The 21,082-nt window shown below is 52.1% G+C and overlaps 9 protein-coding genes across 9 annotated transcripts; 5 read left to right on the forward strand and 4 right to left on the reverse strand.

Annotated features, from left to right (window-relative positions):
* Window positions 1-111: 111 nt before the first annotated feature.
* A1O3_00837 (uncharacterized protein) lies at window positions 112-1,296 on the forward strand (the record flags this gene model as incomplete). Its single annotated transcript, XM_007730987.1, has 2 exons — window positions 112-161; window positions 219-1,296. The coding sequence occupies 2 exons, from the start codon at window positions 112-114 to the stop codon at window positions 1,294-1,296; spliced, it is 1,128 nt and encodes a 375-aa protein (XP_007729177.1).
* Window positions 1,297-1,321: 25 nt separating this feature from the next.
* On the reverse strand, window positions 1,322-2,335 carry A1O3_00838 (3-oxoacyl-[acyl-carrier protein] reductase; the record flags this gene model as incomplete). The annotated part of the gene is made up of 2 exons (XM_007730988.1): window positions 1,322-2,109; window positions 2,179-2,335. The coding sequence occupies 2 exons, from the start codon at window positions 2,333-2,335 to the stop codon at window positions 1,322-1,324; spliced, it is 945 nt and encodes a 314-aa protein (XP_007729178.1).
* Window positions 2,336-3,168: 833 nt separating this feature from the next.
* On the forward strand, window positions 3,169-4,701 carry A1O3_00839 (uncharacterized protein; the record flags this gene model as incomplete). The annotated part of the gene is made up of 1 exon (XM_007730989.1): window positions 3,169-4,701. The coding sequence occupies one exon, from the start codon at window positions 3,169-3,171 to the stop codon at window positions 4,699-4,701; it is 1,533 nt and encodes a 510-aa protein (XP_007729179.1).
* A 245-nt stretch (window positions 4,702-4,946) lies between these two features.
* Window positions 4,947-6,173, forward strand: A1O3_00840 (uncharacterized protein; the record flags this gene model as incomplete). The annotated part of the gene is made up of 1 exon (XM_007730990.1): window positions 4,947-6,173. The coding sequence occupies one exon, from the start codon at window positions 4,947-4,949 to the stop codon at window positions 6,171-6,173; it is 1,227 nt and encodes a 408-aa protein (XP_007729180.1).
* Window positions 6,174-8,158: 1,985 nt separating this feature from the next.
* A1O3_00841 (uncharacterized protein) lies at window positions 8,159-10,647 on the forward strand (the record flags this gene model as incomplete). The annotated part of the gene is made up of 4 exons (XM_007730991.1): window positions 8,159-8,324; window positions 8,430-8,601; window positions 9,284-9,614; window positions 10,282-10,647. The coding sequence occupies 4 exons, from the start codon at window positions 8,159-8,161 to the stop codon at window positions 10,645-10,647; spliced, it is 1,035 nt and encodes a 344-aa protein (XP_007729181.1).
* Window positions 10,648-11,572: 925 nt separating this feature from the next.
* On the reverse strand, window positions 11,573-13,722 carry A1O3_00842 (uncharacterized protein; the record flags this gene model as incomplete). The annotated part of the gene is made up of 5 exons (XM_007730992.1): window positions 11,573-11,967; window positions 12,046-12,303; window positions 12,363-12,478; window positions 12,543-13,315; window positions 13,390-13,722. The coding sequence occupies 5 exons, from the start codon at window positions 13,720-13,722 to the stop codon at window positions 11,573-11,575; spliced, it is 1,875 nt and encodes a 624-aa protein (XP_007729182.1).
* A 760-nt stretch (window positions 13,723-14,482) lies between these two features.
* On the reverse strand, window positions 14,483-15,863 carry A1O3_00843 (uncharacterized protein; the record flags this gene model as incomplete). Its single annotated transcript, XM_007730993.1, has 2 exons — window positions 14,483-15,059; window positions 15,145-15,863. The coding sequence occupies 2 exons, from the start codon at window positions 15,861-15,863 to the stop codon at window positions 14,483-14,485; spliced, it is 1,296 nt and encodes a 431-aa protein (XP_007729183.1).
* Window positions 15,864-16,733: 870 nt separating this feature from the next.
* A1O3_00844 (uncharacterized protein) lies at window positions 16,734-18,152 on the forward strand (the record flags this gene model as incomplete). Its single annotated transcript, XM_007730994.1, has 3 exons — window positions 16,734-16,914; window positions 16,973-17,091; window positions 17,166-18,152. 3 exons carry the CDS (start codon window positions 16,734-16,736, stop codon window positions 18,150-18,152), a joined length of 1,287 nt encoding a protein of 428 aa, XP_007729184.1.
* A 452-nt stretch (window positions 18,153-18,604) lies between these two features.
* Window positions 18,605-20,396, reverse strand: A1O3_00845 (uncharacterized protein; the record flags this gene model as incomplete). The annotated part of the gene is made up of 3 exons (XM_007730995.1): window positions 18,605-19,048; window positions 19,277-19,388; window positions 19,642-20,396. The coding sequence occupies 3 exons, from the start codon at window positions 20,394-20,396 to the stop codon at window positions 18,605-18,607; spliced, it is 1,311 nt and encodes a 436-aa protein (XP_007729185.1).
* Between the last annotated feature and the right edge of the window lie 686 nt (window positions 20,397-21,082).

The following is a 21,082-nucleotide window of genomic DNA, read 5'->3' on the forward strand; positions in this document are numbered from 1 at the left end:
TAAAGAAAAGCTTGCGTAGTCGCGGAAACTTGCAATGGTTAGTAGCCAGACTGCGGTTTTTCGAGACGCGCAAGACACACGACACCATCGTCTATCAGACACTGGATCGCGATGCAGGAAAGCGATAGCACCCCCTTGCTGACTGATCTTTGTGCTATCTGGTGAGTGCATTATGGAGCCTTTGCGTGTGGACCGATATTGACATTCTGCTTTCCAAGTCACGCGAATCCGATCAAATACACCTGTCCACGATGCGGAATACACACATGCTCTCTGCCTTGCGTCAAGCGTCATAAAACCTGGGCCCAATGTTCTGGCATTCGGAACCCTGCCGCATATCGCAAGCGCGCCGACCTGGCAACACCGGCCTCGGTGGATCAAGACTTCAACTTCCTCACTTCTGTCGAACGATCACTACAACGCGCCGATGACCTCGTCTTGGAGAAAAACATAAAATTAGCCCCTAGTGGCACCATACGAGGCGGGAATGAACCCAAGCGAAAATTCGAGACCGAGGTTCAGGAGAGGGGAATTCGACTGATCAGAGCTCCACATGGACTATCTCGAAACAAAGAGAACAAGTCGCACTGGGCCCGCCAATACAAATGTATCATGTGGACAACTGAATGGCTATGCTTTGATGGGAGGAAGAGGTTCCAAAACGTCACTGAGTCGAGAACGGTCGGAGAGGCCTTCGTGAACATCTTTGGCAAAAATGCACTTCGCAAGAAGCGCAAGCGGAGCGATGCTCAAAGCACAATTCGGCCAGTGACCCAACCTGACGTCCAGCAGACTTCTGTTTCTACAGAAGCGATCGAGGGGCCTGGCAGTTCAGAAAGGAAGGCCGAAACTTCCGACACTGGTCCCGCTGACGAGACACAGTCACCACCCCAGTCCGGGGTGATTGAGCCTGACGCTATATCTGAAACACCAGCACAGCTGACAGATGCCTCACAACTACTACGAAACCTGCATTTTTACCTGCTCAAACCTCACACTATGTCGAAACTGCAATGTCTGATACCGGTCTCTCATACATCCACTCTTACGGAAGTGCTTCGTGACAAAACCATACTCGAATTTCCAACCTTCTACGTCAGAGAAGAAGCTCCTGGAAACCTGCCCGAACCTTACATCACCGAACAAAAATATGACGAATTGTATGGATCCGAGGTCATTTTGGACTTGCCAGCATATGCTCCAAAAGACAAAGTCGAGGACGAAGAGAACAGCCTGTTGCCCGACATCGACGAGAACAAGGTCTTGGAAGTGCTCCAGAAAGATCTTGCAGGTTGAAGTGGAAGGGTTAAATCCTCATTTTTCATGCTAGCTTTCCAGGCACAAAGGGATGCCCGGCACTGAGACCACCACACACAGCCCAGGCTTGGCCGTTGACATAACTCGCCTCGTCGCTTCCCAAGAAGAGAGCGGCTCTGGCAACTTCATCAGCGACGGCGCCTCTTTGGAGAGGGTTCAGTTGCCCAATCTTTCTCTCTGTTCCACGAGTGCGAGCCTGATCATACATGGGCTTGGTCATCCCTGTCTCTATGACACCAGGGCATAGAGCGTTGACTCTCACGCCCGTACCGGCCAATTGATAAGACAAGGTCTGCGCCAGGGAGACCACTGCAGCCTTACTAGCCGAGTAATCGGTACCACCGGCGTTAGACCGTAACCCAGCTACAGACGCTGTCCCAATAATGCTGCCTCCGGAATATGGCTTCTCTTCACTCGTCTTCTGCATGGCAATAGCGGCGTATTTGGCACACAGGAATACGCCCAGCGCATTCACGCGCATCGTAGCCATGAACTTATCGGCTGTGATATGCTCGAATGTATTGGGCACACCGATCACCCCGGCATTGGCGAACATAATATCCAGTCGGCCGTATTTTGCGATCGCATCGTCCACCAATGCTTTTACCTGCTCTTCATCCCCGACATCGACCTTGACGCAATGGACTTTACATCCAGGGTAGAGGCTTGTTATCTCTCGCTTGTGCGTTTCCAAGTACTGGTCTGCCCAGTCGCAGATAAACACAGCCTTTGCACCATTCTGGGCGTATTGGTGTGCAGCGGCACGGCCAATGCCGAGGGGCGAGTTGCAGCCTAGAAAGCAGAGCCACCTTAGTGTTTAGACAATGTCATATCTGAGATTTCGCATATTTGTAAACGTACCAGTCACGATTACCACTTTTCCCTTCACCCGGGGACCCGTCGACGAATCTGCGACATGTCTGATGCGTGGGATATCCTCAAACGTACCCTCCGACGGGATGCCCTCCACCAGCTGTTTCGAAAGAGCGGCTAGGCGTCGTTTGGGAGCTGCTGTCATGGTTGCGAAGAGCGGCAGAGGTTCGGTGACTGCGCGCCGGAGGTTGCGAATCGGAGAGGGTGCTTTGACTCTGTGTTTGGTTTCCTTCTAATGAGGAGTTCGTTCACTTCAATGGAACAGTCTGAAGCGATGTTCCATCTGCTTTTGAACAATTCTGGGGTCAGCGAAAGGACGAGACTGGCCTGCAGACTGTGTCCAATACTGAATACCTCACAGCACTGACAGCAACGAACCGAGGCTAATCTGCGGCCTTGGGGAAATAATCTAGGAACACGATTGGCGGACGAGAGAGACAACCGCGACAAATATGGCAAACGAATCAAATTACTCGATCCTGACTTTCATCTATCAGCCTGCTCGGAGCGCGGCAATGGAACGGCTATCGTTTTACACTAGATATCTTCCAAAGGATCGCTTTCTTGCTGATAGTCAATGACAGCTACCCGAAATTGGTTGCGAAGCCTCCCAGTATCAAACCCCGCATTAACCATTAGTACCACCAGTGCCACCTACAGTATGGCATCATGCTTCCCACCATCGTTTGGCGATAATATTAGGCGAGCATGAGTTCCGTTCAGCATGTTTCAATCCAGTAATATACAATATACCGGAGGTCGATGTGTTGATTGACACTGCATGCGAAGGGAGCGATTTGGAGCAGATGGAGCAGAGATCACGTGATGATAGTTACATAAGCAGCTCTTATCAGTGGTGCCAGGAAAAATATTTCGACCAAAGTGCGGAGAGGAAATGACACGGTCAAAAACTCTTAGATTCGAGAATCCATCCTGAGGCCTGACCAGACGCCCGTCCCATCTTCGTGAAACACCACCATGTCGAAAAGAACAGCTGAACCCCATGAAGGCCCCGAGTCCTTGAAAGCGGGACAGCGACCTGACTCGGGTGCGAATGGAGAAGTAACACTGGACTTCGAGGATGAATTCGAAGATGAATACGAGTCTGAAGATGAGATTATGGAGGCTGGCGTTGATGGGAGACCAGATGCTGAAAGAGAAGCTGAGCAGACACAAGACGCCATGGATGTGGATACGAAAGAACAGACATTCATTCCCGGCCGATCAATACTGCAGCCGGGCATGTCGTTAACTCCCGATCCCTCTACCTATGAAATGCTCCACGTCATGTCGACAACATGGCCTTGTTTGTCCTTCGATGTTGTACGGGACAATCTGGGTGATGAACGCAAGCGGTATCCTCGGACATTATACGCTGTCTCGGGTACGCAGGCCGAGTCAGGAAGAGCCAAAGAGAATGAATTGTACATTTTGCGGCTGAGCAGTCTGTCAAAGATGGATCGTGGGAACCAAACAGACTCCGAAAGTGACAGCGACGACGATGACGATGAAGGTTCTTCGGAGCCGGTGCTTGAGTCGAAGTCCATCTCCCTTCCCAGCACGACGAACAGGATACGGGCCTTTCAACCCGCCTCTGCCTCGTCTGATCCGACTCAAATACCCCAGACATTGACCGCCACGTCCCTCGAAAATGGTCAAATTCTCATCCACGATGTCTCTCCTTACCTCCATTCTCTCTCAACTCCCGGCTACACAATGCCTCCTAACGCGGCGAAGCCACTCAGCACGTTGCGAATGCACAAAACGGAAGGCTATGCGCTGGATTGGGCGCCTTCTTCTTCTCATCCAAATGGGCGACTTCTGTCTGGCGATAATGCTGGCCAGATCTTCAGCACCCAACGGACTGAGGGAGGTGGCTGGGTAACAGACAGTAGACCCTTTGTCGGGCACACGGATGCGGTCGAGGAACTACAGTGGTCACCGAACGAGAAGTTTGTCTTTGCTTCAGCCAGCTCTGACGGTACGGTGAAAGTATGGGATATCCGGAGTAAGAGTCGCAAACCCGCAGTGGATGTGAAGATCAGCAATACCGATGTCAACGTCATGTCTTGGTCCCGGCAGACGTTCCATCTACTTGCCACCGGCGCGGACGACGGCCAATGGGCAGTGTGGGACTTGCGCCAATGGAAACCCCAACCTGGAGCGGCTCCAGGCTCACTCCTCAAGCCTAGTCCGGTTGCCGACTTCAACTTCCACAAGAAACCGATTACTTCGATTGAGTGGCATCCGACAGATGACAGTGTGGTTGCTGTGGCTTGTGCGGACAACACCTTGACTCTGTGGGATCTTGCTGTTGAGTTGGATGACGAAGAATATGGCAAGGAGGCCGGCCTGGGACTGGGCGAAGGAGCTGAAAAGGTACCTCCGCAGTTGCTGTTCATTCATCACGTCGAGGATGGGAAGGAACTACACTGGCACCCGCAGATGCCCGGTACAGTGATGGTGACGGGTGGGAGCGGCCTCAATGTTTTCAAGACAATCAGCGTGTAGTCACCACTCCGATCGACTCTGATTGTGCCCGGAGATGGTATGGGCGAAAGTTGACGATTCAGCCTGGTAAAGTTATGCTGAGGCGACAACATAGAGCCGCCCGGACATTGCGCAACTGTTGCATATCACCGATCGTAAACGAAGATTGTCACTCAAAGGTCAGGACTACTTAATGAACTATCTACCGTACATGTCAATGTACATTGGGCCCAAAGCAGACAGCAAGATGACTGTGCGCCTACACTATGTCCTCAACTCAAGGAACGACGAGCTCATCGGGTGCCACACAATCCCTTTCGAGCAACACCTCGTCCATCCTGCTTCCTGACTTGCCTTTCCAGCTCTGTTTCATCCTACTGGTCACAATAGTTGGGCCGTTGTACCTCGCTGTCTTGATTGTCGGGTCCTTCTTTGTCCTCCTCCTCGATAAACTCTATCATGGTATCCAGGACGTGTGGCCGCGCGGTACATATGTCGTGGGCGATATGAATTCGGATACCAACCACGTTCGGCGACCTCGCCAGGTTTCATGTTCTGACAATGAGGCAACGAAAGATCTCTCGCCCTCAGCGCTCGCAGATTTTGACTTTGACTTGGGGTCCGGAGCATCAAATCTCGATTCGAAGCAGGAGGTCAACGTTCTATCTGCAAACACACCCCTCGAATCTCTTGGTATGACCAGAACCACTCCTGACACGAGTTCTAGCCAGCCGACTCAGTGTTTGGTGGCAGTAGCTCAAGACAATGAGTCCGAGTTTGGATGCCTCCTTGATCATGATCAAGATCAAGAAAAGCTAGCTGTGCCACAAACTTCGGATGGAAAGCAAGGTGCGGTCGATGGGCATGGCTTGCGCTGGGCGGACCGACCCTCCGGTTGCCCAATTTATTCTAAAGAATGGAGACGACAAGTCAGAAAGGCCGGCATTTGGGGTAGCCAACCTGAACACACTGATAGTGTGGAAAATGCCAACGATATTCAGAAACTCGACTCTATCGCCTCTTCTGAAATTTCTTCAAAAGAATTTGCAGACGACAATAGTAGAAGGAGACATGGGCAGCATGAGCCACCATCGCCACAGAGCTGTCTGCCCACAACTTGTCTACCGCACAAGCAGGAGACCGCCAATGCCACAATGATGGAGGGAAGTACGATGCTGGCACGGCAGAAAGAAAAGTGTACAGAGCGTAAAGCCAAGAAGAAGAAGAAGAAGAAATTTGCCAGGATCAGAGCCTGGATCTTGAAGTATAGACGATCTGCGGAGAAGATATCACCAGTGTCTCCGGAAAACATCTCCCATTCTGCCGCCACATCCACAGCAACGCGACTACGTGGTGGAGGGAAGAAAATCTCGAATATGAGAGGTCGCGTTTTATTGTCCTCATCAATCTACATGGCCGAGCCCGAAATCCTGACAGATATCAAAATACGACGCGGTGCTCATATATCCAAGACACCAAATAGACCCCGATAGACCGGAGAATGAAGGCATAACCCAGTGATATCGTCCCATCCAAGCCATGGGCGACAAATCTACGGACAGAATTGGGCGCGGCGGAGAGCGTGTCGTTATTCCCGTATCATGGATCGTCTGACGCTCAGTGCAAGGACAGAGGTGAGGGGATGGATAACAACACGATCAGCCAACATCACAAGACGCCTCGAAACCAACTGAGGGGGTGTTTTGAAGATGCACTGCGCATCACAGACAGTTGGAAGCCGAATGAAACTAGAGCTAGTTCCTAACAGCGCACTCCGCCAGCCATCGTCGTCGTCGCCGTCGTCGCCGTCGCACGGCCTGACCCCTGCAAGACCCAAAGCTGCCTCTATCGCGTCTGGGCGCGGATGCTCGCAACCACCACGAGGCCTCTTGTCCAATATCCTAATCCACCAACCTGGCCGAGAGTGCATATATCCAGGCTTAGGACGAGCAACGAATATTGGAGGTGGACACGAGATACTGCTCCCATCACTTGACATAGCGGAAGCGACAGTTCGCAAATCATGTGCCCATCCGCATCGTGCTGGCCAATGGTCGCGCCATTAGTGGGCGAGTGTGTTGGTGTGTTGACGTGCAAGGACACTTAGCTTATGAGGGGCTCAAGGAGCACCATCAGTCTGGCGAAGTAGCGCCTAACAGTATTGCTTTGGCCGAGGCTGAGCTACTAAGGGTGTTGCAGATCCTACCTCACCCGGGAGTGGCTACCTCTGCTTAGAAGAGGAGAAGCGAATTGAAAAGACCGCCGAAGAGGAGAAGCGAACTGAAGAGCCCCCGAAGAACAGCAGCGTCGACTCCAAGCCAGCAACAGGAACACAACCAGTAAATACCACCAGCACGACCCAGGGTATATGCTTGCGGGCGTTTGGTCTTCTCGTTCACCACGAGCATTTGGCCCGGGATGAGGTGCAATCACATCAGTCTCGCATCACAAACATGAGTATATTTCACTGACCTGCAATACCACGTATGCAAGTCAATGCGGAGCACAAGCACACCGCCATGCCTCCGTCGTCGAAAGTAAAACCCCAAAGAGGGTTGAACCCCGGGGTAGATTGCGGGGTTGTACCAACTGGCCGATGCCGGTGCCGCGTGCCATGAAGGGCTCCTCGGCTCCTATGGTTTCGGGCCACGTCGGACGGGGTATAGGCACATGGAAGCTACCAGCGCTACGGGCGGCTTGCAGGGCTCTGGGCTCCTGAGGATGGCGCACGAGACACAGATGAGACAGGATGAACATGAACTTCGGTCCATGGTGCATTGTCTGATGACCTGGAACTGGAACGGGAAACACTGCCAAGGCCGGTTTGGGGCTATGCCTCGTCAGGAAAGGCTTCTGTTGCTTGAACCAACGTCGTCGGATGGTCTGATTGGCCAGCCGGCTTTCCACATGTCAATCTTATTTCGCGCCTCCCACCGTCCAACCGGTCGAGGAGCTTCGACACCGACCGACAAGTCGGCAGTGATCATCTGCTCAGATGGACGCATCATCACTTCTGTTGGCCGAGGCAGCAGCGTCCGTCACAAGCCACCTTACCGGCTCATTTACCGCATTGGAAGTCTAATCCTCAGCCTGGGTGATGAGACGGCATTCCAATTCTAACATTACGGGACCGCTCAAACACGACAATGATACCTACTTCCTGCAGCAAAGCCTCCAGACCGCGCGTAAGCTTCGGCGGAGCTACTCTCTCTTGCAGGGAACACCCTCTATCATATCAATGGCAATCAACATGCGTGGAGCTGATCGAGTTGTCACGAAGGATGGATATCATATGAATCATGAATTGCCCATTTCCACACAGTTTGAGTTTTCTGTTCTGTTGACATGCGGAGCGTTTAGTCGTAGACGGCCGACCTCGAATGTTGACTGCTCATATCTTTGACCTCTTATCTTGATTTATACTACCCATATCCAGGTCACGTTCATTCTCGCCATATCCTGGACACGCTCTCTCAAAATGATCTCCGGTATCAACATTCTCGCCTATATTCTGCTCTGCACCACCCTCGCCCACGCTGTCCCATTACAATTGAATGAAAGACGTGATCTCGCCCACGTCATCCCATTACGACTGGATAAACGAGGTGGTCTCCCGGCCTTCCCAATACGATTGAATAAAAGAGGTAGGTAGTCTCCCGCCCCTTTTTTTCCTGACCCCCTTTCTTCTCTCTTCTCAGCTGTACGAGTACAACGAAAACTAATCAACAATCATGATCATCAACCTATAGCCATATCGCAGGATCTGCTCGATACTTTCTCCCTGTACGAGCAGTACTCGGCGGCCGCCTACTGTGCAGACAACAACGTGCCCAGCTCCAACGGCACTGCTATCACTTGTGTCGCTGGGAATTGTCCGCAGGTCCAAGCGGACGGAGCGGAGTCGGTTATTGAATTCCAAAAGTACGGCCGTGGGTTTGGTTTGTTCTTATTCTTGTTCTTGGTTTTGGTTCTTGGTTTTGTTCTTTCGAGGTTCTGTCCTGTCCTGTCCTGTGCCGTGCTTTGCTTTGAACCCCTGGATGACGGCAACTTGTTACATGGATGCTGATCTGATGTTAATCTACCCTCACCCTAATCCCAACCCTACAAGAATGATGGTCTGATTTGAGTCCACCCTGACCCTAATCCTACAACAATACTGATGTCAATCTACCCTACCCTTAATCCTACAAGAAATGCTGGTTTCAATCTACCCAACCCTAACCGTACAAGAATGCTGGTTTCAATCTACCCTGACCCTAATCCTACAAGAATGCTGATTTCAGTATACCCTGATCCTAATCCCACAACAATACTGATGTCAATCTACCCTACCCTTAATCCTACAAGACTGCTGATGTTAATCCACCCTGACCCTAACCCTACAAGAGATGCTGATGCTGATCTGATGTTAATCTACCCTAACCCTGAACCCACGAGAATCCTGATGTTAATCCACCCTGACCCTAATCCCAACCCTACAAGAATCCTGATGTCAATCTACCCTAATCCCAATCCCGCAACAAATGTCAATCCACCCAACCCTAACCCTACAAGATTGCGGATCTGATGTCTTGCTGATGCTAATGCTAATATCAATCCCCAGTATCGGCTCTGGAGACGCAACAGGCTTCGTCGCCCTCGACCACACAACCCAACAAATCATCATCTCCTTCCGCGGCAGCCAGTCTCTACAGAACTTCGTCGCCGACGCCGAATTCCCGCTGTCCCCCTCGACCATCTGCACCGGCTGCGAGGTCCATACTGGGTTCCTGGACTCCTGGACCAGTGTTAAGTCGTTGGTTCAGGGGGCGGTCGAGACAGCTCGCACCACTTATCCTTCCTACGGGGTCGTGTCGACCGGACATAGTTTGGGCGCTGCGTTGGCGACGTTGGCGGCTGCTGATTTGCGGAATGGAGGATATGGGGTTTCGCTGGTTGGTGATCTCTGCTTGTTCTATGCCAATTACTGTCCCTTTACGTTGTCCTTGGCTTGTCTACCGCCTCCGATCTCTGGCTTGTTCTATTGCAACTACCGTCCCCTTCCCTGGCTTGTTCCATCCCAACTACTGTCCCCTTAGCCCTGGCTTGTCCTATTCCAAGTACCGTCCCCCGATCTCTGGTTTGTCTACCGTCCTTATCTCTGGCTGCTTCTATGCCAACTACCGCCCCCTTTCCTTGTCCTCTAATTATTCCTATGCCAACAGCCGTCCTCTTGACCTTGGTTTGTTCTACCGTCCCCATGTCCTTGGCCTTTTTCGATCCAACTACCGTACCCTTGACCCTGGCTTGTTCTACGGTCTTCTTTCTCTGGCTTGCCCCATTCCAACTATTGTCCCCTTCACCTTGTCCTTAGCTTGTCCCATTCCAATCACCGTCCTCCGATCTCTGGTTTGTCTACCACCCCCTTCCCTGGCTTGTTCTACCGGCCCCTTGTCCTTTGCTTGTCCTATGCCAACTACCGTCCCCCTATCTCTGGCTGGTCTACCGTCCCTTCCTTGGCTTGTTCTTGTTTTACCGCCCCCTTCACCTTGTCCTTAGCTTGTTCCATCCCAAAACAACTCCCATTCAGAATCTAACCCTGCCGTCCATCCATGTATATAGTATACCTACGGCTCTCCAATGGTCGGCAACATCGCCCTAGCGACATTCATCACCGCGCAAGACGCCAACTTCCGCATCACCCACGCCAACGACCTTGTGCCCAAATTGCCCGGCTACGGCTTAGGCTATGCCCACGTCTCGCCCGAGTACTGGATCACCTCTGCGACGGGTGTGGTCGTGACCGTCGATGACGTGCAGACTAGTGAGGGCGTAGTCGACGTTCAGGGCAATGAGGGCCAGCCTGGGGGCGATCTGGGCGATCATTTGTTCTACTTTAATGAGGTTGCTGCTTGTGGGCCGGACGTTTTGGGTTTGGAGGGGTTAGTGTGGGGGGGTGAAGTTGAAGCTGTGCAGTTGAAGCTGTGAAGCTGTGAATCTGTGAATCTGTGAATCTGTGAATCTGTTGTGAAGCTGTGAGCTGTGAAGTTGTGAGGCTGTGATGCTGTGATGCTGTGATGCTGTGAAGGGGTGAAGTTGTGAAAAGATAGATGAGATGAGTTGGGATGGGATTCGATGGTGTCAAAGGTTGGAATGTTCCATGTTCTCTATCAAAGGGTCGTAGGGGGAGCGCATGCTATATAGTGTATAGTATGCCTATACTAGCCTTCTGGTTAAAAGAGCAAGGCTGGGAATGCCTGAGTTTGACAGTGGGATGGGATTTGGTGGGTCCTTGCTACCGTTACCGTGACTATGACAGTGATTGTTACCGTTACCGTTACGATGTGAAGTGCTTTATGTAGGTAGGTACCGGACGAATGAATGGTGGACCACCTGCAGTCATGTAAGATCCTGTACTATAATCTACTGTATCATATATGTGCAGATTGGAAACCATTTTTCCAGGAATCGTATGTAGTATGTGGTATGTGGTATGTGATATGTGATATGTGGTTTGTGTATGTGGTATATGCTATGTGTTTGTGTATGCCCTTGGGTTATTTTTGTCTCTAAGAGGACCGTACGATGTATATGATGTATCCGATATGAGGTCGGTGAGGTCGGTAGGTTGGTGGTAAATAGTAGTATATGGATGATTATACTGAGATTCTAGCAGAATACTCAGCAACAGTCTTGACCTCCTCTAGATTTAGTTGAACTCCGTTTCTAGACCTAAGCATCCCCATCCTCATCCATATTCCGATCTTGCTCCGACCCTGCTCTGATCCTGTCCTGGCATTTGACCTGAGCCATGACTAATCCTCAGGTATGCCTTGGGTGCTTTTCTAATAAACTCCCGTACACATATTCACGAAACCTCCAACATCAGATCAAACACGAATCATATTATAGCTTAAGACTGATCAATCACATCATGCTTGACCTCCTCAGTCGCAGATCCAGATGGCAATTTGCTCCGAGACCTTGGCCTTGGATCTGAGTTCGGGTCGGACTTAGGCTCATTGATGGACCTCCACTCTCCCGCAAAGGCACTGATAAATGCAACGCCACTCACGGCAGTAGTGAAAATCCATGCGTCTCTAAGACCGATCATGTATGAGGCAACAACGGCCGCAAGGTCTTGAGGGTTTGGGAAGGCTTGTCGTAGTCCAGTGGCCCCTGCAGCCAGCACGTGCGCCGGAGTGACCACAGAGTTACTGTTACCAACGGGGAGCGTGTCGATGAGGCGATTGTTGAGGATGGCCTGACCAGTCGACACACCGAAACCTCCGCCAACAAATTGGGCAACTGTCGTGATAGACCTCCGAATTAGCTTTCATATCCTCAGGAGTCGACCGCGTCAGAAGCAACCAAGAGAAAACTTACACATGACCATGCCTACAGTGACAGATAAATCTTGTCGGGTTGAGACCCTCTGAGCAACCATGGGTGGAAGCTGAATGACCATGCCCTGCCCAACACCTGCAATGATTTGGTATCCAATCCAATGTCCGGCCGACGAACTTGGATGCAAAGTATAGTATAGACCAGATCCAATCGTGATTAAAGTGCCACCTAGCCAAAGGAAAGGCTGATAGTATCCAACCTTTCCCAGCATGATGGAACCGCAGAAAGCTGCCAAGGCTTTGTTGGGTGGCCGACGTTAGTACAATTGCTTTGAAATAGGGTTCGACTTTCCATACAAAATGACAGCACACTGGGAATGGTGCGGACGCCGCTGTTCGATGGCGAGACCCCTTGGACCGCTTGAAAGTAAATGGGAAGGGTGTATGTTCGGGAGACCCCACCGGCGTTGGAGCTTGGACACAAATAGTCAGTCTCAACATACTGTACACAATCCCAAGCTTCTCTTCTTGACTTACACGAGGCTGTACAGGGTACATGCTGCAATGGTACGGTTCTTCAAGAGTCGCTTTGGAACCAAGGCAGTGTCACCCTGTATCCACTCGGCGACAATGAAGGCGATGACAAGCAGCCAGAAACCAACGAGCAGACCAATGGAGAAGCTTGAGCTCCAGGCGCGCTTTACACCACCCTCCTGCAGCACGAGCAGCAAGCAAATCCAGAACCCGAGCCCCAACAGTACTCCCAAAGCATCAAACTCGCGATGATACTGTCTCCATGGTGGAGCATTCCCAGATCGAGATTGGGGCGGTGTACTGAAGAGAAAAAGGATGACGAGAAAGGCGACGCCGCCAATAGGCAAGTTGATCCAGAAGCACCATCTCCAGGTAAGATCTTGGGTGAAGACTCCACCCAGCACCGGGCCCAAGACAGACACACAAGCCCAAATGGCGCCAAACAGTCCCATCACCATGGATGAGTGGGAGGGCTGCACGATGAATGCGGTGATGATATAGCATCCTGAGGTGAGACCTGCGCCACCGAGACCCTGGACGGCCCGACCAGCGACGATGGCGACACTCTTGGGAGCGAGAGCGACCAAGAGACTCCCAATCTCGAAAGTAAAGATGCAGGAAAGGAAGACAATCTTTAAAGGAAAGTATTTGTATGCCTTACTCCAGACACCTTGAAACATGGCCAGGCACATGAGGAAGGCGGAGCCATACCATCCGACCTGGTCGACACTGTGAAAATCCTTGGTGATGGTAGGAATGGCGGTGGCGATGATGCTCTATGGAGAATGTTTGTTAGCCTGCTACTAACCGCAAGAGAAGAGGTGTCTACGGAGTACGGAGTACTTCGTACCACATCGAGGGCAACAATGAACATGGCGAGTGTCAAGGCAATGACCAGGATGGCTTGTTTGAGAGCGCCTGGGTACGAAGGCGCGGTTGCGGGGGTCGTCTGTGACTGCATTTCTGCTTCTGCTTCTGCTTCCGGGTCTGCTTCTGCTTCCGGGTCTGCTTCTGCTTCCGGGTCTGCTTCTGCTTCCTCAGTGGCTTCTTTGTCTCGGAGGGGGTGAATCTGATTGTTCAGAGACGAGGCATGGTCGGATGGGCGGTTCGAGAGAGAATCTGTCCATGTCAGATACTCAACCCCTGCAGGTGACCAGGAGAAAATGCCGGTACCTTCTGCCATAATGAACCAACAGTATCAGCAGTCTTTCCACGATGATAAGCCTCCAAACATGGGCAGATGTGAGAAGTGATGGATGCTGGATGCTGGAGGTACGAAGTACCGAGCATGAGGCGGTGTCACCATGGCCACACTCTAGGTTCTCGGTGCTCGGGTTTGGTGGGTTCCTAGGTCGTTCCAAGTCCTGGTCGGTTCCTGGTCAGTTCCCTTGTCAGTACTATGATCAACAGCTACCGGGTAGGTGCCAGGTATGTGTATGGAGTATGGAGCAGGGTACCCGTACAGCTCAAATTACTCGTTTCCAACGTTGAAATGGCAAATGATGCAAGGGGGTGGCGTCACTCAAACACCAAACACCACTGCAACCAACAGGGACTGGAGGAATAGTTGTAGTTTGGGGTGGATGGTGGAGTGTGATTGTGATAGTGATGGTGATATGAGGGTTGCATCTGCGTCTGCGTCTGGTCTGCGTCTGGTCTGCGTCTGGCCTGCGTCTGGGCCCGCGGGCTGGAGACTTGGGCAGGCACTCACGCTACACATGCAAATCACAAATATCAAATGCTACGCTGTACGGAGTACTGTACGAGTAGTGGCACAATCGCCGAACGCTGAATGCCTGCTCTGCTGTTCTAGCTCCGGCTATGCTGCGCCTGTCCTGCACCTACTGTACACCTACATCAACACCTACACTAACACCAACACCGACAACTACACCTACCTACACCTACCTATACCTACTGTACCTACACCGACCTATACTGCCCTACACCGACACCACCCTCCTCGTCTCCCCTAGGCAATCGTAATTAAACAACAGCCGATTCACACACGCTCGCCCAAAGTCCGGCAGTTCCTCCTCCGCCAGATAATCTCTGACCATCTTCCGCGTCTCCCCACTGAGCTCATACTCGACTCCGATCGTACGACTCAACAGCTGCACTGCACTCGCCCTCGGTCTACGAAGGCGATCCCACACCTGTAACCGTCCCGTCACCTCGCCCACGTCCTTGACTCCCTCCATGACCACCCCTAAGGCTCCTGCATCCTCGATCGCCATGCCCGCACCGTTGCCCAGGGTCGGCAGCATGGGGTGCGCAGCGTCGCCGAGCACGATCAGGTGGTCCTTGTGGTAGGTAGGCAGAGGGTCACGGTCCATCACTTTCCAGAGGTACATGTCGTCTTCATTGCAGCAGTCGAGCAGTTTGAGGAGAGAAGGGTGCAGGCTCTGGATGCGGTCGAGGGCGATTTGTTTGCACGTCTGCGTTTTCCATTTCTGCTCGTTGGCGGCAAGCTCGTTGGCGTTGTCGGCGGCGTAGAAGCCAAAGTTTTGCTCGAGGTTGCTGTCAAGAGCGCCATGTTAGGAGGCTCCTGTACGCGTACGCATACGCATACGTATACGCTGCGAGTGATAGTGATGTGACTTACTCCCGACATGGATATCGCAGAATCATGCGATCTCGTCGTGTCCCAAATGTCACAGAGGTTCCATTGGGGGCCAGCTCCAAGTACTCCCGTAATTCCTGGTCCTCCAGCAGTGCCTGAGTTGGCACGCACACCCGCACATTGCTGATTCCGCTCCGCTTCGCAGGTCTCTCTTCTCCATCTTCCACAATGACCTGGTGGGCTTTCGACTTCACGCCGTCCGCCGCCACGATGAAATCTGCCCTTGACACCTCTCCATTCTGCCGTGTAATCGAGCCCGCCGGGTCAAACTGCATGACCGAAACTCCCTCTACAATCTCCACCGGCACACCTGCGCCCTCTTTGCTGGTGGCCAGCTCTCGGAGACAATTGTGCAGGTCCACGCGGTGTACCGTCATCCACGGCGCCCCGTACTCCTTCTCGAGATTGGCCAACGATGACTGCCATAGCACTTGAAATGGCTGCTGTGCTGGTGCCGCTGGTGCCGCCTGGATGATTACCTCTTCGGTGCAGTACACCATACGAGCCCTCTGGAAGTCGACACCCAGGCTTCGTAGCACCCTATTTGCATTGGGGGATACCGTTACCGCGAAGCCGACCTCGCGCTTGTTGCTGTACTTTTCCAGCACGGTGACTTTGTGGCCAGCTTGACGAAGTGCTACTGCAGCAGCCAGGCCACCGATGCCCGCCCCGATGATGATCACAGTCAGTTGGAGAGGCATATTGAAGACTACCTAGGTCATCCAGTGGTATACAAGACAGAAGCGTGATCATTTAGACGACAGGAGTGCCAGGCCAAGACCTCTCCAGCACTCCGGCGATATTGAACATGGCCGAAAGTATAGTATCAGACAGTCAGTGTTTAGGGATGGTCCAACTTCTGGACAGTCAGTGGACACCATGTCAGGCTACTGCAGTCAGTGATGGCCCTGGACCAGTTCGGCGATTTCGGGGTTTGCAGTACAAGTTCACCGGTAAGGTATAAGATCAATCAGCAACATACTGTAATCAACAATGACAATGGCCTTGACCTTCAGCGCATCATTCTCGCATTTAAGTTGAAGATGCTTACCCCCTTGTTTCTAGCTTGTGCCGTGGTAGGCCTCATCTGGTTTCTTGCAACACCCTTGCGGACAGGACTATGGCGCTTTCCGGGACCATGGTGGCGGCGGTATACAGGTTAGCCACCATCACCACCTGCTCCTGCTGATATTTTCTTGTCTTTTATCAGCTCTAACACGCCATCAGATCTATTTCAAGTGCTCGACACATACCACGAGCGAACTCGTCTGGCCATCGGGCGCCTGCACAAGGAGTACGGCCCTGTGGTCCTAATTGGTCCACGCACCCTCATTTTCTCCGACCCAGCCATGATTGAACTGGTGTATAGCAACAGGTCACCACTTCCCAAAGTAGGTACATGATCAAATTGCCATGCAGATTTCACAATGCCTGGCCTGGCCTGGACGGGCACCGGCAACTTATCGCACGAATCATTGCTAAGTGTAGGCTATCGAATCTCCTCTTAGAGCCATCACTTTAAGCCGTTGCGACACGAGGTTAACGGCGTTGTTTATCCAAATATCTTGGCCATGGAGAGTCCCCAAGATCATGCGACCATTAAACGGCCGATTGCCGCCATCTATTCCATGTCCAACGTGACCAAGTCGGAACGCTTCATCGACGAATGTATCCTTCAGTTTGTCCACCAGCTCGATCAAGAATTCACCGGCCCAGGCAAGGCGTTACCCGTCTACCCATGGGCGCACTTTTGTGGGCAGAAGCACATACTGTACTCGATTTGTGATTGATCACTAACATTCCTCTATAGTTGCGTACGATACCATCATGAAGATCACCGCCTCGGTCGACTTTGGACTCGTTCGAGGTGAAGCTGATCGAGAGGGTATGTTCCGGGGCATGCATGAAGCTCAAAAATTCCGAGCCATGGTAGGTTAGGTTCGGTTTCGGTTGTACAACAAGATATGCAGAGGCGACCGTTCGCTGACATGGCGGAAATGCAGGCCGTCTGCATGCCTTGGATGTTCGAACTTCTCAAGAGGACCCCGTTGACTACGGTCGTGCTCAAACGGATTGGTTCCTTCCCACGGCGAGCACGCGAGCTCATCCAAAGCAGGAGGGCCATGGGAGAAACAGTCACCAAAACTTATGACCGTGAGGATCTTCTTGATCAGCTTCTGGAAACGAAAGAAAAGTTTCCCCAGACGGTCGATGAGCTGGTCCTCCACGGCTACGCCACGACCCCCCTTTTCGCGGGTGGTGAGACGATCGCTGCCACCATCACCGCCGTAGTCTACTTTCTCGGCAAGCATCCCTCCGTCGCTGCCACACTGCAAGACGAACTGGCATCCTCCGGCCTCCAGATGCCACCACTCTGGGTCGAGGTACAGAAAATGCCCTATCTGGACGCTGTCATGCACGAAACCCTCCGCTGCCTTTCCCTCGGTGCCGCGCTCTCCCGTCGTGCCGTCCCAGCCGATCGTGCATTCATCCTCCCGGATGGTCGCCGAGTACCAACTGGCACGACCGTGGCCATGTTGGGCTGGGCGACTCAATTCAATCAAGACATCTACGGCACGGACGCGCAGGAGTTCCGGCCAGAGCGCTGGCTTATAGGTTCTACGGAGACCCCAGAAGCGTATGCGGAGCGGCTACGCAGGATGAACAAGGCCGACATGACCTGGGGAGCGGGTGACCGGGCCTGCTTGGGGAAGAATATTGCGCGGTGTGAGTTGTACAAAGTTGTGGCGACACTGTATTCCAAGTTTGAAGTGAGTGTTTCTTTGTCGGTCTTCGCGCGCACGAGGAACTTGGACTTGAACTGCATCGGACTGACAGTCACATTTGCGCAGATTCAACTGGTAGACCCGACGAAGGAATGGACGCTCAGGGAGGCTCTGGGGGTGAAGCCAGATGGTGTGGAGGCGAGGCTTAGTTTGAGATCGGGTGCAAGCGTCGATCAGCTTCGAACTTTGAGCGAAACAAGGTAAGGTGGAGATGGAGATGGAGATGAAAGTCAACAGATAAGGCATTTGGTCTCAAGCTCAACGACACCTCCCATCTAGCTCGACATAGCCAGGACGTAGGCCTTAGAGAACAAGGAAGCTGTCAGCCAGCTGTCTCTACTCTATTCTAGTTTGCGAGGATCCTAGAACCTATTACGCTGCGCAGCAGTTCAAGGTGATGTACTCCGTATTCATCCGTGTGATTCATCCATTCATGTACTGGGTGGTAACCTGTCAAACTTAGGCGCATTCCCAGCCTTGTTCTTCAACCAGAAGGCTAGTATAGGCATACTATACTAATGTATATAGCCTGCAATCTCCCTGCGACCCTTTGAAAGCGAACATGGAACCTTTCAACCTTTAACAGGAGTTATTTGTGTTTGTTATTGTCATTATCATTGTTATTGTACTATAGGTCGTTGTACGGAGTACTGTAACTAAGTTCTCTTCAATTTCACCACACATTTCTCCCCCCTAAGTTCACGCTTGGCCACCATTTCCATCCCCACCAGCACCTTATCCAAGCCACCACCACCGCCGGCCTCGGCCTCGGCCTCCAGCACCCTCACCGGATGATGAGCCAGCCTACCCCCATCCAACAACCGCTGAGCCCACGCCCACAGCCTCGTCCCGTAGACCAGCAGCTCAGGACTCGGCGGCCGCGCATACGGGTCGGGCCACACGCAGCCCTCGCCGAAGAGAGACGGGCCCAGCACCCAGTCGGTCTTGACGGTGGCGCGGGTGGCGGCGCTGGCGGTGAACGGGTCTAGTGAGACGTATTTGCCGCCGGCGCGGCCGAGGGCTTTGAAGCAGAACGTGGTAGATTCGATAGTGGTGATGCAGTCGAGAGCGTAGCGGAGGTTGTTTTTCGTGTAGGTTTTCTGGGGGGAGTTAGCTATCATGGTGTTATATCGCGGTATCAGTATCAGTATCAGTATCGGTGTTGTAGTATTATAGTATCATTGCTCTGATGCTGGTGATAGTGATGGTGATGCTCATTCTGATGATACCGATGCTGGTGCTGATGCTGATACTGATACTGATACTATCCATGCTCATGCTTGTGCTGGTGGTACTGATACTGATACTGGCTCAAGTAATCCACTTACTATCTGATTCGCACAATCTGGCTCATGGTAGTCAAACGTCGTCTCGGCCCCGTAGGATTTCAGCCGTTCCGCATGGACAGGTGAGCAGGCGGTGATGGGGATCATGTCGATACTATTGACAAGCTTCCAGTCAGCCTCAGTCAGGATCAGTCTCAGTCTCAGTCTCATCACGTTGTCGGTCTTCGTCTGGGTCTCGGCATCGACCTCAGCTTTGGTGATATTGTTATGCCGACATTTTAATCAATTTCAATGTTGATGTTGATGTTGATGTCCGATATGACTTCAGGAGTTCAGGAGGAAGAGGAATAGAAATGGAAGGGCACTAGTCTTGTTCTTGTTCTGGTTGTCCTCAGACTTATACTCACAGTTTGAGTAGCTGGATGGCAATGGTCGCGGTGGCAGTCCCGCCGCCGTAGACGAGAACGTAGGCCGGCTTCTGCTTTTGTATTTGCTTCTTCTGCACAGAGGTAGGGGTGTGACCGTGACCGTCTCGATCGGTGTCTAATGTCTGGCCGTCTGGACCTTGACCTTGACTCTGATCCTGACCTAGACCTAGATCAGAGTCAAGGTCAAGCTCAAAGTCAAATGGCAATTCGAAACCAAGAAGCCGCAAAGCCAGCCCAGCGGTACCGAGGCCCGCGCTCAACGTGGCGCCGCCCTCGGTGCTGACCTCATCCGGCAACTTGAGCCAGAACGGTCCGGTGGGAATGTTGAACTCGCCAAAGGCGGCGCGGTACGGTCTCTTCGCGTTCATTTCGTACTGGGCGCCACAGACCCGGTCACCAATCTTGATCACCGAGTCGGTGACGCCTGGCCCGCGAGCAACAACCGTGCCGGCGTAGTCACAGCCGAGCATGGCGCCGGGCGTGACGAAGTCGCCGCGCATCTTGGTGTCGCTGGGGTTGATGGCCCAGGCATCAGTCCGCACCAGGAATTCATGGATGTCGAGGACGGGGAGGGGGACGTCGTCGCGGATGATGATGCGGTCTCCTGCCTCGGCGACGATTGCATGTTGAAAGGGGGGTGGTATGAAGGCGAGGTTGGGGGTGGTCTCGCTACTATTTGATCCTGTTGTGGCGTTTCCATTTGGTTCAATTTTGGTGTTATCATTTGATCCCATTTTGGCTTGTTTGGGAGTCAGTCGGCCAGTCAAGCCAGTCAAGCCAGTCCAGTCAGTCAAGTCGTTCAAGTCGTTCAAGTCGGTCAATCAGTCAAGTCGATCAAGTGGTCAAATCGGTCAAGTAATAGTAATTCAAGTTCGTCTGTCTTTATCTTCAGCACTGAGACCTGAAGAAGCCGGACATGTTGAGGAGGGAGGGCGATGGGTTAGACTAGGGGTGGACTATACGTAGGATCGGGCTAGGGTTAGGGTAGGTTAAAGTCAGGTTAGGTTAGGGTGAGGGCCATCCAGAGTCAGGTTAGGGGGTTTTATGATAACAGTATCAGTATGTATACTATACAGCAATAGACCAATAGACGAAGATCAGTACGAATACACCAATACACCAAGATCAGTACGTGCAGCAATAGACCAAGATACGGATACAGCCATACACCAAGATCAGTACGGATATAGCACAGTAGCTATCTTGCATTCACACCATCTATACATACTATACTATTCTATTGTATACACACTATACATACCACACTACCACACAATTCTACGGAGTATAGTATACCATACTCCTCGGATGAAGGAAAGGAAAATGCTGAAATACCACACCACCCTACTATAGTATACTTACTCCTCGGACGAATGAAGAAAAAAAGTAAAGGAAGCTATGGATATGGGGTTATGTTAGT

The sequence above is a fragment of the Capronia epimyces genome (assembly GCF_000585565.1).
Source record: "Capronia epimyces CBS 606.96 chromosome Unknown aczIQ-supercont1.1, whole genome shotgun sequence".
Classification (NCBI taxonomy): Eukaryota; Fungi; Ascomycota; class Eurotiomycetes; order Chaetothyriales; family Herpotrichiellaceae; genus Capronia; species Capronia epimyces.